Source organism: Eptesicus fuscus, chromosome 17, assembly GCF_027574615.1.
Source record: "Eptesicus fuscus isolate TK198812 chromosome 17, DD_ASM_mEF_20220401, whole genome shotgun sequence".
NCBI classification, from domain to species: Eukaryota; Metazoa; Chordata; class Mammalia; order Chiroptera; family Vespertilionidae; genus Eptesicus; species Eptesicus fuscus.
Genome location: NC_072489.1, coordinates 2400490 through 2417750, shown reverse-complemented (window position 1 = coordinate 2417750; position 17261 = coordinate 2400490). Strand labels below are relative to the sequence as shown.

The 17261-nt window shown below is 51.9% G+C and overlaps 1 protein-coding gene across 3 annotated transcripts in view; it reads right to left on the bottom strand.

Annotated features, from left to right (window-relative positions):
• Positions 1-1544: 1544 nt before the first annotated feature.
• LDB3 (LIM domain binding 3) overlaps positions 1545-17261 on the bottom strand; it is a 61394-nt gene continuing 45677 nt past the window's right edge. For all 3 annotated transcript variants that reach the window (XM_054729015.1, XM_054729013.1, XM_054729014.1), the window contains 4 exons: positions 15194-15374; positions 14582-14702; positions 7297-7412; positions 1545-1634 (listed from right to left, as the gene is read on the bottom strand). In XM_054729015.1, coding sequence (XP_054584990.1) covers positions 1545-1634; positions 7297-7412; positions 14582-14702; positions 15194-15374 — 508 coding nt within the window. The remainder of the gene's footprint in view (positions 1635-7296; positions 7413-14581; positions 14703-15193; positions 15375-17261) is intronic.

Genomic DNA, 17261 nt, shown 5'->3' with positions numbered 1-17261 from the left:
ACCGGAGGGGGGAGCGCTCAGTGTGGTGCCCACGCGGGAGGCCTCGGCCAGCGTCCCCGCCGGGCGGAGCGGTGCGGGTTCCAGCTCCGCACCAGCCTCTCTCTGTCCCAGCAGCTCCAAGGTGCCGCCCGCGCTAACCATCACGAAGGCCTGTCTGTTTTAGTGACTATTTACAAACAATTGCTTGACCAGCCCAGCCCACACGTTTTCAAAGCATTGGCCAAAAGGGCCACGAGCGTCAGTCCCTCTTCCCTCAGCACCGCGCGGCCGGGGTTTCCAGGACCGCCTGGGAGGCCTGCCCAGCCCGCCTTCCGACCGCAGCTGGCAGCGCGGGGGCCTCTCGCCCCCCGAGTGTGGGCCTGCCCCAGCCCACCCGCCGCCCTGTTCCGGACGCCACCGCCCTCCTTTCCCCGGCCGGGCCGCGGGGCTGCGGGGGGGGGGGGGGGGGGGGGAGGGGGGGCGGGGCCGCGGGGGGGGGCGGGGGAAGGGGCGGGGGGGGGGGCGCGGGGCCGCAGGGGGGGGCGGGCGGGGGGGGGGGCAGGGGGGGCGCGGGGGGGGCGGGCGGGGGAGGGGGCGGGGGGGGCGGGGGGGACACGGGGGGCCGCGGGGGGGGGGGCGGGGGGGGGGCGGGCGGGGGGGGGGGCGGGGGGCCGCGGGCTGCCCGCCGCACAGGCACACCAAGGCCGCACAGGACCGGCCGGTGTTCCCTCTCTCGCGCCCGGAAAGCGAGGCCGGGAAACCCAGTGTCCCCTCCCCGGCCAAGGCCAAGGGGAGCCAAGCCTGCGGGGCGCCGCGGGCCTCCGACTGAGCGGGGAGCCGGGGAGCCGCCTCCGGCCGCGGGCGGGGAGGGGCAGGGCCCCAGAGGACCCGCCCTGCGAGGCGGGGCTCCCCCGGCCCTGACGGCGCTCCTCCGGCCCGAGGTCTGAGCCGCACTAGCGAGGACGCCTCCTCCTCCCCGGAGGGCGCCCGCCTGGTGAGACGGACACCGCCCGGCGAGGACGGACACCGCCCGGCGAGGACGGACACCCGCCCGGCGAGGACGGACACCCGCCCGGTGAGGACAGACAGACACCCGCCCGGTGAGGACGGACACCCGCCCGGTGAGACGGACACCCGCCCGGTGAGGACGGACACCCGCCCGGTGAGGACAGACAGACACCCGCCCGGTGAGGACAGACAGACACCCGCCCGGTGAGGACGGACACCGCCCGGCGGGCACGTGGCGCTGCCTGCCCGGAGCCTCCCGCTCCCTGGCTGTGGTGGCCGCAGGAAGGGCCGCACGTGGGGAGGGTTAGGGTTGCTTTGTTTTTCGCTTTGGGGCTCTCAGAATTGTCCCGAACGCCCGCCCGGGGCACAATCCAGTCTGGGGCTGAGCACTGCGTGGGTCCGGAGTCCCGCCGCCTGCCGGGCGGACGATGCAACACACTCTGCGCAGGGGACTAAGCGGCCGCAGGAGCTGGCTGCTCCGTCCGCCCGGCCGTCCGCCCGGCCGTCCCTCCAGCAGCAGCAGCCTCCTCCGGGCCTGTCCCGTGGGCCCGGGCTCCCTACACGTTGATGGCGTGCGCGTGCTTCTTGCACAGGGGTTTGTCCTTCTTGGAGTAGAACGGCTGCCCCTCCAGATTCACATGGCAGACCTGGGACAGAAAACAGACGGGCGTGACGCAGGCCACCTGCAGGCCAGGAGGCGGGGAGCACCCGCAAAAGGTTTGTCACCCCTTTAGGGAAAGACCTGTCCCGGGCAGATAGGGAGGCAGCAGCCCTTTCTCGCACTACGAAGTCTTAACTACGGAAGCAGACTCGATGGGTTAAACCAGTGATGGGCAACCTTTTGAGCTTGGTGTGTCAAACTTCGCCAAAAAACTGAGCATAACTCGGGTAGTGTGTCACTTTGAGGAAAAAACATTATTTCGCAAATGTTTCATCCTCAGGATCAGCAAATGTTTCATCCTCGGCATGTGGCTGCATGTCATCAGAAATGGTTACGCGTGTCAGGGCTGACACGCGTGTCATAGGTTCGCCATCACTGGGTTAAACTATATAAACTGAAGACTTCCAAAGAGGAACATGGAATAAAACTCAAATTAAATTAAATTAATGGAATAGAGAAATATACATGCTGAAGACCGATTGGCACTATCCAAAAATTAACAAGGAACCAATACTAGTTCATAAGTCAATATCCACAGAGATGGTTAACATCTAAAAGAGGACCGTCAGTAAACTAGCAAACACGTCGGAAAATTATCCTCACTCACAATTAAAGGAAAAAGAAAAGCTCCACAAATACCACTAGAGAACTCTTACTTTAGTAAAATAAAAAACCAAACCAAAACAAAAATCCCTCAATAGCTTGTCACCTTTAACCTTATATACCTCTAGCCAAAGAGTGAAAAAAAGTAATTAAAAGTCCGCACTGCCGCCCTGGCCAGTTTGATTCAGTGGATAGAGCGTCGGCCTGCAGACCAAAAGGTGCCGGGTTCGATTCCGGTCAAGGGCATGTACCTGGTCAGGGCTCATGCAGGAGGCAACCAATCCATGTGTTTCTCTCACATCGGTGTTTCTCTCCGTCTTTCCTTCTCTCTTCCACTCTCCCTAAAAATCAAAGGAAAAATATCCTCGGGCGAGGATTAACAAAAAACAAAAACAATACAAACAAACAAAGGGCACTGCCCACCGGGATCCGGCCTCGGCGTGGCCTCCGTGGCCTCCGTGCACTGCCTGGGCGTGAGCAGCTGGGGTGGCTAGTACAGAGGAGGAGCCAGCCCTGCACCCCCGAGGCCCCGCCCTGCAGAACTTGATTTGGCAGAAACTAGTGCACAGACAAGAAAGCAACCTGTGCTCAACTAAAGAGTTTTATGCTACATTTTCCCAATGGAATGCCACCATGAAAAAGATACATCAGATATGGAAAGTGAACGCAGGGGAATATTATAAGAAAAAAAAGGCAAAATATTTCCCACAATGGCGACATGAGCACAGTTTGAAGATGGAGATGTCCCTGAAAGAGGGGTGCGAGGTAAGACCTGCTGAGGTACTGAGGGCCAAGCAGGATGGCAGCATCTATGTGCATGATCTCATTTCATCTTCACAGAAGCCAGGCATGGGGATGGCTTTTCCCCATTTCACACTGAAGAGCTGAGGCTCAGAGAGCCCGAGTGTCTTGGTTAAGCCGCAGACCTAGTAAGCACAGAGCTGGGAGCCCATGTCCAGGTCTGCATGACTCTAGTTCTAAGCTCATTTCCCCCACAGGCCACAGCAGAGAAGGGTTATGTTTACTTGAAATGATTCTGGGTTTACAAACTTGTGTAGAGGTAGCCTTCCAAGTTTTTTTATTTTTAATGTGTTTATTTCTACCATTGCTGCTAGCCCATGTGTTCCGGAGGTGTAAGGAACTGTTACTCATCCTTAGTGTGGTGTAACTGGTTAAACATGTGGCCTGGGAAGTCAGATTACCTAAAATAGCATTAAAGCTTCGTCACTTACTGTGTGACCTTTGGCAAGTTACTTAGCCTTTCTGAGCCTGTCTTTTACATAGAAAATAGAAAATAATGATAATGTTTTCCATAAGGAAACTTCATCAGCCACTGAGCAAAGATGCCTGCTGCTGCCTCAAGGAGGAAGGTGCACCGAGAAAAGAAAGATTAGAAGGAAGGGAAAGGGAATGGCACTGAGGTCGGGTTCTGTGTGCATTACCATGAAGGTCTGATGACAGAGATTTATGTACATTGTTTAGCAAAGTGCCTGCCTCGGTTGTAGAGGTAAGAATGTCCAAACCTGTAGAGAAGCTTTATAAAATTTATTTGAGCCAAACAGAAGATACATCTGGAAGCAAGATCTCAACAGATTTAGTAAAATGCTTCCAGCCCTCCAAGCTTCAGGCTGGCCCCGGGCGGGCAGTACTGCCGGCGAGTCAGAGTCAGTCAGCTGGGACGCCACATTGGCTGGGGTTGGCCCAGCCTGAGAGGGCGATGAGGGTCCCTAACGGGGAGTAGAACTGGGGCCGCCTCCAGGACACTAGCGTTGGGTGAGGAAATGCCGGCGGAGCTCCCGCCGATGGGGAGGCACAAGGAGGGAGCAGTCACCCTCTGAGATGCACTGGGTTCGTGAGCGTGTGTCCGCCAAGGGAGCTGGAAAGAAAAGTGGCATCATGGTGGCCCCGTGTGCAAAGCTCTGATGTCACACTTAGGGTCCCGCAGCCCTGCCAGTGGCTCTGGAAGACAATGACCTGAAAGTGTCTGAAACATCCCAGGCGATGCCGTCATGTGGAGTGGAACCAGGCTCCTGTGGTGGCCTCAAGCTGCTGATGACCGTTTGGAGCCAAGCCCAAGAAGGTGGCACTCAAGCTCCAACTGGAGATAGGTGTCATGGAGACAGGACAGCTCGGGAGTGAGTTGGCCAGGAGATGCCTGCCAACCCTGCCTGGTCTGCGAGAGTGCTGGCTGCTGGTGAGAACTCGGGTGAGTCAGGCTGGACAGGGAGTTGGGGGCATGAAGACCAAAGATGAGGCAGGGCCAGAACCTCAGAGGTGGCTCCCTTACGAGATGAGTGTCTTGGGCCAGGAGGCTGCAGGCAGGATGCATGGTGGCTTCATGGTGGAGGGGTCCCAGCCTAGTCAGCACCAGGCACAGCAGGGATGGCCCGCCTCCCCAGCTTCGGGGTCTAGAGCATCAGGGCCTGGCTGGGAAGGAGTGGTGGCCATGAACAGTGCCGGCTACAGTGGAAGGCAATGAAATAGGCCGGTGCAGCAGCCTGAGCACCGACCACAGAAGTTAGGCCACCAGCGTCCCCTCCTGTTACCCACGCTGGTGAGGAAGGGCCAGAAGCCAACTAAACTTGGAGGAAACGAGGGGCCAGGGAGACATCCTTCCCCCAGCAAGGCAGGACCCAAATCCTTTCCCTGGGACTCACGTGCCAAAGGCAGACAGGAGCTGAGCCCTCACCCTGACCCACACTGCCTTCTCTAAGCCTTCATTTCAGGTGCTTGGGACTTCAGAAACGCTGTCTTGGCTGCTGTTGATGTGCTGGTATGTGCTAGCTTTGCTTTCCTTTCAAGATTCTAAATTCCTTCACGGGGAAGTTCTGGAATATTCTTGTGCTCCCAAACTTGGTCATTGGAATTAGTCTAAAGGATGTGCTCTCCTGAGATATAACTGCGGGAAACACCATCATGTTACGAGCTGGGGGAGCTAGTCCTGATCTTCCTTTCTTACTGTGTGTTTTTTTTTAAATTAAAAGAAAAATATATTCTTATTAAAAGTGATTTGGAAAGAGAACCAAGGAAAACCCTCAAAGTTTTCCAACTAAAAGATTGTTTTCCAAAAATTCAAGCCATGTTCCACTTTGATACATCCTGACAGGACAGTGCGTGCCACCCAGGGCTAGTCGGGGGGACATAATGATCTCCATGGTGATTCTCCAAAGGATGGGTCTGCCTGGTTTCTCTGGGCGGTCCTTGGGGCAGAGCGCTGGGTCTCTCACACTTGACTAGAACTTATTTGTAATCTCAGTCTGAACAGCCCTAAGCTTTTCTGCTTCCTTGGTTCTCCCTCTGGGACTGTGCTTGCTATCATGCCTCTCAGCCAAACACAGTGGGCTCAAGGGAGCAGACCCACACCCCCTTTGGCCATGGCTCCCTCTCCATGCGACACAGACCTCATCAGCCTGCCTAGAGAAGAGGCCTCTGTGCCACTGTCTCCCCGGGACCTTCTCCGAGTCTCCCGGGTTCTTGCCGAAGGTGGGTAATCAGACTTGTAGGCAGCATCTTAGGGTCAGACAAGCCATAGCTGGAGTGTAAGGGTCAGAGAGCCATATTCTGTGCCTTGCGGAACTGGGGACAACCCCAAAGTCAGCTGATTTGTGTCATTGTCCCTCTTTGGAGTGCAGGCCCTGATGTGTTTAAAAGACTACAAAAGGCAACTAGAGAATCTGTGCGAAGATCTGGAAAAGCAGTCCCGCCATTTCATTGGTTGAAGTCCCAGCCCCAGCTCACCCAGCGTAGGGACCAGCAGTGATCTCATTTGGAAATAGGGTCTTTGCAGGTGTGATGAAGATGTAAGTTAAGAAGAGGTCATGCTGGAATGAGGTGGGGCCTTAATCCAATACAACCAGTGTCCTTTTAAGAGGAGCAGCACACAGAGACAGACACACACAGAGGAGACTGCCATGCGAAGACACAGACACACGGAGGCAAACAGCCATGTGATGATGGAGTTGGAGGCTACAGTCATGCAGTTAGAAGCCAAGCAACAGCGAGGACTGCGGGCAGAGCCCAGGAGCTCGAGGAGAGAGCACCGCCCTGCTGACACCTTGAACACGGACCTCTGGCCCCGGACTGTGCGAGGACACGTTTCTGCTGGCAGAGCCGTTAGTTCACGGTGCTTGGTTATGGCCTAGCAGACTGCTACACAGTGAGTACAGTGCACCCCACCAATTTGAGGGGGCAGCATAGACATGAATTGTAAAACCTGAAGTGTATAGCAGTAAACTTTATGACTTGGGTTGTCCTATGTCATAAGTTTATAAAGACGCTTCAAGTTTAAACTATACAGATCTTTCACACATCCCCCAAATTTACCTTGATCAGCTCTGATAAAAAGGAAAAGATAGTAGTAGCACATTAATTTTCCCAAAGTAAGCTGGCTATTCCCTAACTCTAATGCAGAAGCTAAATGTGAGCAGGCTCATTGCTGTGTCTCCTCCCCAACCCAAAGCCCTTGGAAGGAAAATGCCAATCTCCCTGGTAAAAATGACCGGCTGTTCAGCAGAAATACATCACACATGGTCAATAGTTACTCTAGGGCTTATCTCCTGGCAACTACACATCAAGAAGAAGACCATTTAGGAAAATGGAATGACATTCAATCCTACTTTCTGAAGGTTGTATCAAAAGAAACTTTATCTCAGCTTTTTATAGGACTAGTCAATAAGCTCCAATCTAGCGATCCTGATGAAAATTTAGGGGGAAACTCTTGAATCACTTCATCATATCTGAAACAACTTATAACCATAGGAAGCATCTGCCTCTCTTTAAATCTCAGCGCAATTCACTGCTCTCACCGACTGAGAATGATGCTGGTGAGGCCGATCCTGGGCTCTCTGGTGTCCTTAATGAAATGGAGAGTAGCAAAGCCATACTGGTTAATAAAACTTGGTTCAACTGCAACATATCAAGGCATCATGGTATTTGCCAGCTTTTATAAACAATCAGAATGCCAGAGTTGGAAGGAGTAGAGTGTGGGTCTGGCCCTCTGGGTCCCGCCTGCCCCTCAGAACGCCAGAGCCCCAGTGAGAACATACCGCGCAGATGAAGCAGGTGTCGTGCCAGGTGTGGCCCAGGGCTTCGATGAACTTGTCACCGGCCTCCACGGGGAAGTCGCAGCCGTGGCACTTGGTGCTGAACAGAGTGATGTAGTCTGAAAGGAAAGGCAGAGTGAGGACCGGCGTCCAGCGAGGAGGAGCATCCCGGCCAGTGCCAGCCAACCCCCGGCCAGGCCAGGGCCGTGCGGGAGACAGCTGGTTACTTCTCATCTTGCAGACAAAACACCCAGTGACAAGATTTATTTCCCTTTTCCATGAAGAACTGGAATCGTGCAGGCTGAGGCTCAGTCAGCACCCTCTGCCTGTTTGACTGGCAAGCACTTTCTCAAACTCCTTCACTTCCTGCAGCTGAGCGTCTCCTCCGTCTGTTCCCTCTTACAGCCAGACAGACAGTCAGAGGAAAAGGAAAACATTTCTCAGCAACGCTGCTGATTTCGGAAGAATGAGAGCCCTTAACATTTGTGATAGCTATAGAATGTTCTTTGCTTGGTCCGTCTTCTGTTATTGGGCATTTGTTTTAATAGCAAATTTTCAATCCTGGAAATAATAATTGAGCTACTTTGTTGGGACACATACCCTTCCCCTCCCCCCACCGGGCCCCACCCTTACCCCCCGCCGCCAAGGAGATAATAAAAACAAATATTATTTGTATAATGCTCTATAGTTTACCGAGCATTCTCACATAGATGATACTATTTACTGGTATCTCAGTGTCAAGGTCTTTGTACTCCCAGCTCAGTGCCTGGCGCACATATGTGTGAATGAATGAGTGAATGGATGAACCAATGAATCAATAAATCAATGAGTGAAATTAACCTTTGTGAAATCCCTTGAAGACTGAACTATCATTGTTTTTCTGTTTGGTTTGGTTTGACTTTGTGGCTGAAGAAACGGGATCAAAGAGGAAAGGGCCTCGCCAGAGGCCACTGCTGAGACACCAGGGCCAGGCCCTGTGCATCTCGGCCACAGGAGCCGCTCAGGGCCCCGGGGCAGCAATCCCACTGTGCACTGGGGCACTCTCCCAGGTTCTCCAGAAAACCCTGACGACTTCTACGAAGCCTTCGTTTCCCCAGAGCTGTGCTTGTCTCCACAGCGCTGCCCAGCGGCTTTTCCTTACGGCGGCTTTCTGGACAGTAGCCTGGGGGTTATGACCTTGGGTTCTGAAGAAAGAAAGAGCCGGGTTCAAATCCCAGCTTTCTTAAGGAATTGTTCAAACCTGAGGCAAGTTGCCTGACTTTTCGGTGCCTCTACTTTCTCATCTATATAATGGGATTAACTACAGCACCTAACTCGTGGCGTTGTTATACAGAATAAGTAAGATCATGTATGTGAAGGACTTGGCACAAATCCTCAGAATGTTGGCTCTTATTTTGAGCGTCTTCGTGAATGATGAGAGGCGGGGAGGGAAGTGGTCCCAGTGCCGTGTGCCCGGCCGCTACTAGTGCTTCTCTGGTGTCTTGTTTGATCACAGCGGCTCTGAGAACAAGGAGGATTCCCGTTTTAAAGACCAGGAGTCTGGCTGCAGAGGCTCCATCACACAGTGGAGGGGCGCGATGAGCTGACCCCATTCCATGACTTCAGGCTGTCTCCAGTGACCTACTTGCCACTGAGCTTTGGTAGGTTCCATCTCCTGCATATTTTTCAATGCATAGTTTCCCTTTTGGGGTTTAATTTAGTTGAACATGCAAATGCTTTTTCACATATTGCAGTCTGCGAACCTTGTTTCTGACCAAACATTTAACTTGTTCAGTAGGCAGAAATCTATCACCACACAGAACGAGGAAATCATTATTCTACTTCCTTCGGGAACACAGCAGGTTATGGTTCCCTCTCCGCTCTGTAGGAAGTTATCAACGTGGGATGAGAAACAGGGCTATAGGCCACCATCTCCAAACCCTGCACCCACTCCTGACTTCTCTCTCCTTACTCCCCGTTGGTCTCCAGATGCCCTGGGCCCTGTCCTCCACCTCCACGCCTCTGCATGGACCAGGCTTGGAACACCCACCTCACTTTGTCTGCCTGAACCTCTGAAATCCTTTGGGCCATGCCTTCCTTCTGGGGAGTCGTCATCCCCAAACCCACCAAGAAATCTGAGATGGCCTTCTGGAGGCTCCTCTTGGGCTTCCCTTCCTATTCACTCCCTCCCTCACTCCCTCACTCACTCCCTCATTCATTCATTCATCTCTTAACTGTCCACTGATGTGTTGGCATCTCATAGATGATGGGTCTACTTGAGGTGTTTGAGGGGAACCACACACACACACACCACGCTCAGCATCTTGCACAGGAACTGGCACACATTTGATGGATAAATGGTTCAAAAAACCTTATTAAGTAGTAATTCCTTCTTTTGTGAAGCCAATGGTTTTTCATAGATTAAGCTCTTAAAATGGCTTGATTTTATTTTGGGGGTTTAGTCTATACTATTGATTGATTTTTCTGTTTTAAACTTAATTCTGTATGACCTGGAGAACTGCCAATTTGCTTTAAAATTTGGTAGCACTTGCCTGGCCGGTGTAGCTCAGGGGTTGAGCATCAACCCAGGAACCAAGAGGTCACCAGTTCGATTCCAGGTCAGGGCACATGCCCGGGTTGCGGGCTCAATCCCCTGTAAGGGGTATGCAGGAGGCAGCTGATCGATGATGTTTCACTCTCATCAATGTTTCTATCTCTCCCCCTCTCCTTTCCTCTCTCTCTCCCAAAAAATATCAATAAAAACATATTTTCTAAAAAATTGGTAGCACAGATTTGACCTAATACATTTAAAAAGCTGATATTTTCCTCATTTACACTACAAAAGGAGAACATAATCCATATGGAATTAGCTTGTACATGGGCCTTTCCCCTAGAACAGTGATGGGCAACCTTTTGAGCTTGGTGTGTCAAACTTCGCCAAAAAACTGAGCATAACTTGGGTAGTGTGTCACTTTGAGGAAAAAACATTATTTCGCAAATGTTTCATCCTCAGGAGCAGCAAATGTTTCATCCTCGGCATGTGGCCGCCTCAGCAGCCGCGTGTCATCAGAAATGGCTACGCGTGTCAGTGCTGACACGCGTGTCATAGGTTCGCCATCACTGCCCTAGAAGCATAATCTAGTTCCTCATTTACAATGTTCTTTGACTAACTCTCATCTGCCCCAAGCTGAATTCATACCCTGTATTTAATGGGTTTATTGCTATTGTAAAAGGATTTCCATCCATCAAATCACATGCTCTGTGTTGAAAAATGGCTTAGTCCTTTATCAGACAACTAGAGGCTCAGTGCACGAAATTTGTGCAGGGGGGGGGGGGCGGGGGGCGGGTCCCTCAGCCTGGCCTGCACCCTCTCGCAATCCAGGACCTTTCGGGGGATGTCCAACTGTGGGATAAGGCCTAAACCAGCAGTCAGACATCCCTCTTGCAATCCGGGACCACTGGCTCCTAACTGCTTGCCTGCCTGCCTGATTGTTCCTAACCACCTCTGCCTGCCTGCCTGATCTCCCCTAACCACCTCTGACTTCCTGCCTCATTGCCCCTAACCACTCTGCCTGCCTGCCTGATTGCCCCTAACCACTCACCTGCCTGCCTGATCATCCCTAACCACTCACCTGCCTGCCTGATCTCCCCTAACCACCTCTGCCTGCCTGCCTGATCACCCCTAACCACTCTCCTGCCTGCCTGATCACCCCTAACCACTCTGTCTGCCTGCCTGATTGCCCCTAACTGCTCCCTGGCGAGGGGCAAGCCAGGGCAAGGGGCCATAGTGTTCTGGTCTCTGGTCGTTCCACTGTTTTGGTCGCTGGGCTTTTATTATATAGGATGGTTCTCACACATCAGAGTCATCTGGGCGGTTCATTAAAACACAGATTGCCAAGGATTGTAAGAAAATACTATGAACAACTGTATGACAATGAGATGGACAATGTGGATGAAAAGGACAAACTTCTAGAAAAATACAATCTTGTAAAACTGACTCAGGAAGAATCAGAAAACTTGAATAGGCTGATAACTACTAATGAAATTAAAGCAGCATTCAAAAAACTCCCAGTGAACAAAAGCCCAGGTCCAGACGGCTTCACAGGGGAGTTTTACCAAACATTTAAAGGAGAACTAACACCAGTACTCCTCAAACTATTACAAAAAATTCAAGAGCAAGGAACATTTCCAAGCTCTCTTTGTCCTAATCCCAAAGCCAGGCAAAGACACTACAAAGAAAGAGAACTCAGCCAACATCCCTGATGAACATAGATGCTAAAATCCTCAACAAAATACTAGCAAATTGCTTTCAGCAATATATTAAAAAGATCATACACCATGACCAAGTGGGATTTATTCTGGGGATGCAAGGCTGGTACAATATTTGCAAATCAAAAAACGTGATATATCACATAAACAAATTGAAAGACAAAAATCACACAATTATATCAATAGACACAGAAAAAGCATTTGACAAAATCCAACAGCCATTTTTGATAAAAACTCTCAGCAAACTTGGAATAGAGGGATAATACCTCAACATAATAAAGGTCATATATGACAAACCTACAACCAACATCATATTCAATGGGCAAAAACTAAAAGCATTTCCACTCCTATTCAACATAGCACTGGAAGTCCTAGCCATAGCGATCAGACAAAAAAAAAAAAAAAAAGAAAGAAAGAAAGAAAGAAAAGGCATCCAAATTGGAAAGGAGGATGTAAAACTCATTATTTGCAGATAACACGATATTGTACACAGAAAACCCTAAGGACCACCAAAAAAACTATTAGATTTAATAAATCAATTTGGCAACATAGCAGGATAAAAAATTAACACCCAGAAATCAAGGCATTTTTATACACCAATAGTGAACTCACAGAAAGAGAAACTAAAAAATAATCCCATTTACCACTGCAACAACACAGTTAAGATACCTGGGAATAAACTTAATCCAGGAGGCAAGTGACCTGCACAGATTGCCGGCTCCACCCCTCAGAGCTTCCGATCCCACAGATCTGAGGTGGGGCTGGAACCCACGTTTCTGAAAGGTTCCAGGTGATGTTCAAGTTGCTGGTGGTACTACACCTGGATTCTCAGACCTAACTGCATATAAAAATCACCTGGTTGTGGGAGGGGACCCCATGAAATTCGGCTTCTGGAGGTTTGGAAATTCATTTTCTCTATCTCTTTAAAGGTCCCCAGGTGACTAAGCCCTGCCAGGCCTGGGCAGTGCTCAGGTGCAGGCCAGCCTGGGGGGCCTGACCTCACACCTGTCTCACTTATGTGCAAGCTGTCGCACAGAAAAGTGTGAGCTCATTGTTTCAGCCAACTGAGATCTTTCTGCGTCTGGATCCTATCATTCTGTACCTTCTTCCAAGTTGTTAATAAAAACTATGACAAAGTACCACAACGAGATATCACATCACACTCATTAGGATGGTGGCCAGCAAAAATCTTTTAAAAATCAGAAAATAACTGTGGGCAAAAATGTAGAGAAGTTATAACCCTGTGCGCTATTGGTGGGAGATAAAATGGAGCCACTACTATGGGAAACAGGATGAAGGTTCCTCAAAAAGTAAAAAATAGGACTACCACACGAGCCAGCAATTCTGGGCGCAGACCCAACAGGACTGAAAGCAGCGTCCTGGGGGCCATTTGCACGCCTGTGCTCACAGCAGCTCTGTTCACCAGAGTCAAACAGTGATAGCAACCCAGTGTCCATCAGTCTTTCTGAGGCGCTTCCTATGGAGGGGCGGTGGTGAGGGTGGAAACCTATCATTCTTTTCGAAAACCTGAGACACAAAGTATGATTTATCACAAATTCTTAAAGTCACAGTGCTTTTAGTTGATTAATCATAGCAACACGCATTTGGAACAATAATACTTAATTACCAGTAATCACCATATGTTCATAAGATGGGAAAACGCATGTTATCTTCTCCCGTTTACAGATATGGAAAATGAGGCACAGAGTTATTAAGTAACTGAATCATTCAATTAACTTTGGAGCTGGAAAGAGAATTTTCCAGTATATATGAATCCAAAAAATTATTTTATCATTTATTGACAGTGGGGAAGTTTCATTTTGTTTTGCTTTTCCCCATGCGGGACTGGAATGTTTTCCTTTTCTCACTGTAAAGTAAACTGACTTGCCATGGCTCAGTGGTTCAGTGTGGACCTGTGAACCAGGAGGTCACGGTTCAATTCCCAGTCAGAGCACATGCCCGTGTTGCGGGTTCGATCCCCGCGGTTGGGGGAGGCAGGTGATCAATGATTCTCTCTCATCATTGATGTTTCTATCTCTCTCTCCCTCTCCTTTCCTCTCTGAAATCAATAAAAATATTTTAAAAAATAACATAAACTAACTTACTGTATTTCTGCTTTTCCCTCGAATGTGCCACTCAGCCACTGCTCTGTTCCCGCTTGCTCTTCCCTCTTCCACTTAGGACTGACTTTCTGTTTCTAGTGTCTTATTCATGTTTACGTTGCCTTTGTTGGAACCTGCCCCAAACCCTTTTCTGAAAGAGGCAGGCTGTGAATAAATGAGTGAGTGAGTGAGTGAATGAGTAAATGGCTAGTTAGCCCGACACCCTCCTCTCTAATGGAGTGCTTTGTCTTCAGAACTTACGATAAGCCACTCCGAGTTCTAAGATAACATCCTGCACTTGGGGAAGCAGAGAAACTGAGTTCAGACAGGGAGGTTACAGGACCTGAAGGAACACTAGGAGCAGGGAGACGACTCTCACGGACTTGCTTTACACACTTTCTCTGGTTTAATCCTCACGCACTCTGTGAGGCAGGATTTGGTTCCCCCATTTTACAGATGGGGAAAAGTGAGGCTCTGAGGAGTTCAGTACTCACTCAGGGTTGTACAGTCAGCCTGAGGAACAGAACCCAGCATAAAGTCCAGAGCCAAGGCCTTTTCAGACTAGACTTTCCGGTCTCCAATCAACACCACCTGAAGGGTTTCCCACGCTGCTCCCAGATGCCAACTGGTGACCCACATAATGGGTGCAGGAAGGGAGCGGAGGCTGAACGTGTATACAACAAGCCCCGACCTTGCCCCCGCAGCCCCCACCCCTCGCCCCACCCAAGGAAAGCTGCAACCCAGGGGCAGGGGAGCAGTGTAGCCCGCGGCCTCTGTGTAGTAGCCGCACGAGGCTGCCCCCTGGAGCCCCCTATGTTTCCACGCCACTGGACCTCTGCAGGCGTCCGGTGCTGCCCCTTTCTCCCGGATAGGGGGAGGGAGGGGGAGGGAGGGGAGGGAGGGGGAGGGAGGGCGAGGTGGGGGCCAGCACAGCCTACCTTTCTCACAGTAGGGCTCCCCGTCTTCCATGTGGAAGAGGCTGTTCCCGAAGGGCTTCTTGCAGGCGGCGCAGATGAAGCAGCCGGTGTGCCACGTCTGCCTGAGGGCGTGCATCACCTCCTGAGGGGAGCAGCTCCGTTCAGGCCAGGCCGCCCGATGTCGGGGGGCGGGGGGGGGGAAGCCTCCCCTGAGGCAGGCCCCGCTCCACGGAAAGGCCTGCAGAGGGGGTTCCTCTCCCGCGGCGCTTGCTGGGGCGGTTGTGCGTGTGCTCACGTCGCTGTGAGGCTTAACTCAGGAGGTGCGGCTGTGGCAGCTGTCCCAGAGGGGACCAGGGTGTGGCCACGTGTGCGTGCAGGGAAGGCCGGGTGTGAAGACATAACTTGCTTTGCAGAAGCTCCACCGCCACTGGGAGCTGTGGCCCAGGGAGGTGATCCTCTCTCGCTTCAAGTTCACTGGCTCCCTAGCTCGTTGGTGGCAAACCAACTTCCTTCCAGAACAGGAGTGGAGCTGCCCTGGCTGTGAGAGCCACCTCTCGGCTTTCTCGGAGGAGGGAGGAGGGAGGAGGTCGGTTGGGGAAAAGACAAGGGCCAGGGGAAGGATCCCCCACTTACCCCCATGATCTTGGTGTTGCACTTGGCACAGATTGGGGCAAAGAACTGCTCGTAACACCGCTCACAGTACACGGCGCCCTGCTCCTCCACGAAGCACACGTCTGCCAGGGAGGACTTGCAGTAGGCGCAGTTGAACTCCTCTGGGTGCCAGGAGCGGCCCATGGCTACCAGGAAGGGGCCCCTGGGAAGCAGAGAACAGCACCTACTAAGGACGCCCCAAAAGCTTGAGACCAGGTCATTTGCGACCCCCCAATAACCCTGACTTGTGACTGTTCTGAGGAAGTAATGGAAAATTCAAATAAAGCTCCTTGAAAGATGTTCATGTTGCTTCCCTTCCACAGAGAACTGGGAAGCTACTCCAACACCTACAGCAGGGACGGGGCGGGCTGACGCCTGGGACAGCCGTGCCTCTGGCTGCCATGATTACAATAAGAGCAATGAGTGCTGACGGCTAACGTTTACCAAGGGCTTCCTCTCTGCCAGGCGCTAGTCAGGAAGAAATTTGTATTTATTAACTCAACTAGAGGCCTGGTGCACGGGAGGGGGGGTGTCCCTCAGCCCAGCCTGCACCCTCTCCAATCTGGGACCCCTAGAGGGATGTCTGACTGCCCGTTTAGGCCCGATCCCACGAACGGGCAGTCAGACATCCCTCTCACAATCCAGGACTGCTGGCTCCCAACCATTCGCCTGCCTGCCTTCCTGATTGCCCCTAACCGCTTCTGTCTGCCAGCCTGATCACCCCCTCACCACTCCCCTGCCAGCCTGATTGATGTCTAACTGCTCCCCTGCCAGCCTGTTTGCCCCCAACTTCCCTCCTCTGCTGGCCTGGTCACCCCTAACTGCCCTTCACTGCAGGCTTGATCGCCCCCAAATGCCTTCCCTTGCAGGCCTGGTCCCTCCCAACTGCCCTCCCCTGCTGGCCATCTTGTGGTGGCCATCTTGTGTCCACATGAGGGCAGGATCTTTGACCACATGGGGGCAGCCATCTTGTGTGTTGGAGTGATGGTCAATCTGCATATTACTCTTTTATTAGATAGGATAGAGGCCTGGTACAGGGGTGGGGGCCAGCTGGTTTGCCCTGAAGGGTGTCCCGGATCAGGGTGGGGGTTCCCTTGGGGCGTGGGGTGGCCTGGGCGAGGGGCCTGTGGTGGTTTGCAGGCCGGCCATGCCCCCCGGCGACCCAAGCAGAGGCCCTGGTATCTGGAATTTATTTATCTTCTACAATTGAGACTTTGTAGTCTGGAGCAGAGCCAAGCCTCCTGCTCGCTCTGTGGCGGCAGCCATTTCTGTTGGAATTTATGTAACTTCTATAATTGAAACTTTGTAGCCTTAAGCGGAGGCCTGGTCCGGTCAGCGTGTGTGGAAAGCTTGGCTTCCTCCATTGCCAGGGAAACCCAAGCCTCCCTCCTGCTCTCTCTGTGGCTGCAGCCATCTTGGTTGGGTTTATTTGCATATTTGCTTCTGATTGGATGGTGGGCGTGGCTGGTGGGCATGGCTGGTGGGTGTAGCAGAGTAATGGTTAATTTGCATATTACTCTTTTATTAGATAGGATCCCCCAGCAATCCTATCAAGTAGGTTCTGCTATCAGACCTGCTTTTGGGTAAGGACCCTGAGGCATGGAGAGCTGACGCTGCTCAAGGCCAGGGGCTGGTATGGTGGACCCAGGACACGAACCTGGGGGTCTAGTTCCCCTTTATCAGTTATAAGAGTGGGACGATGAGGAAATGTTATACATTTTCATTCTGAATTTTCTAATTCTCCTCTGAGGATGTGTACTTCACTTTTAAATAAAAGTGTATTTTTCATATATATGTAAGTACACCTCCCCACCCCCACCCCCCAGCACCCCGCCAAACAACACACACAAATACTGTAAACATACTATATTCAAACAAGCACCACCTGTCATCCTGGCTTCTAGGCTTGAAATGACTTGTCTCAGTATAGTGGCATGTGCCCCTGACACCTGAGCACATAGGCCTGTTCGTGGATGGCCCAGAGCTCCCAAAGGAAAGCTGGCTCCAAACCTGCACTGCCAGCAAGCCTGCAGCAAACAGGCCCCACACC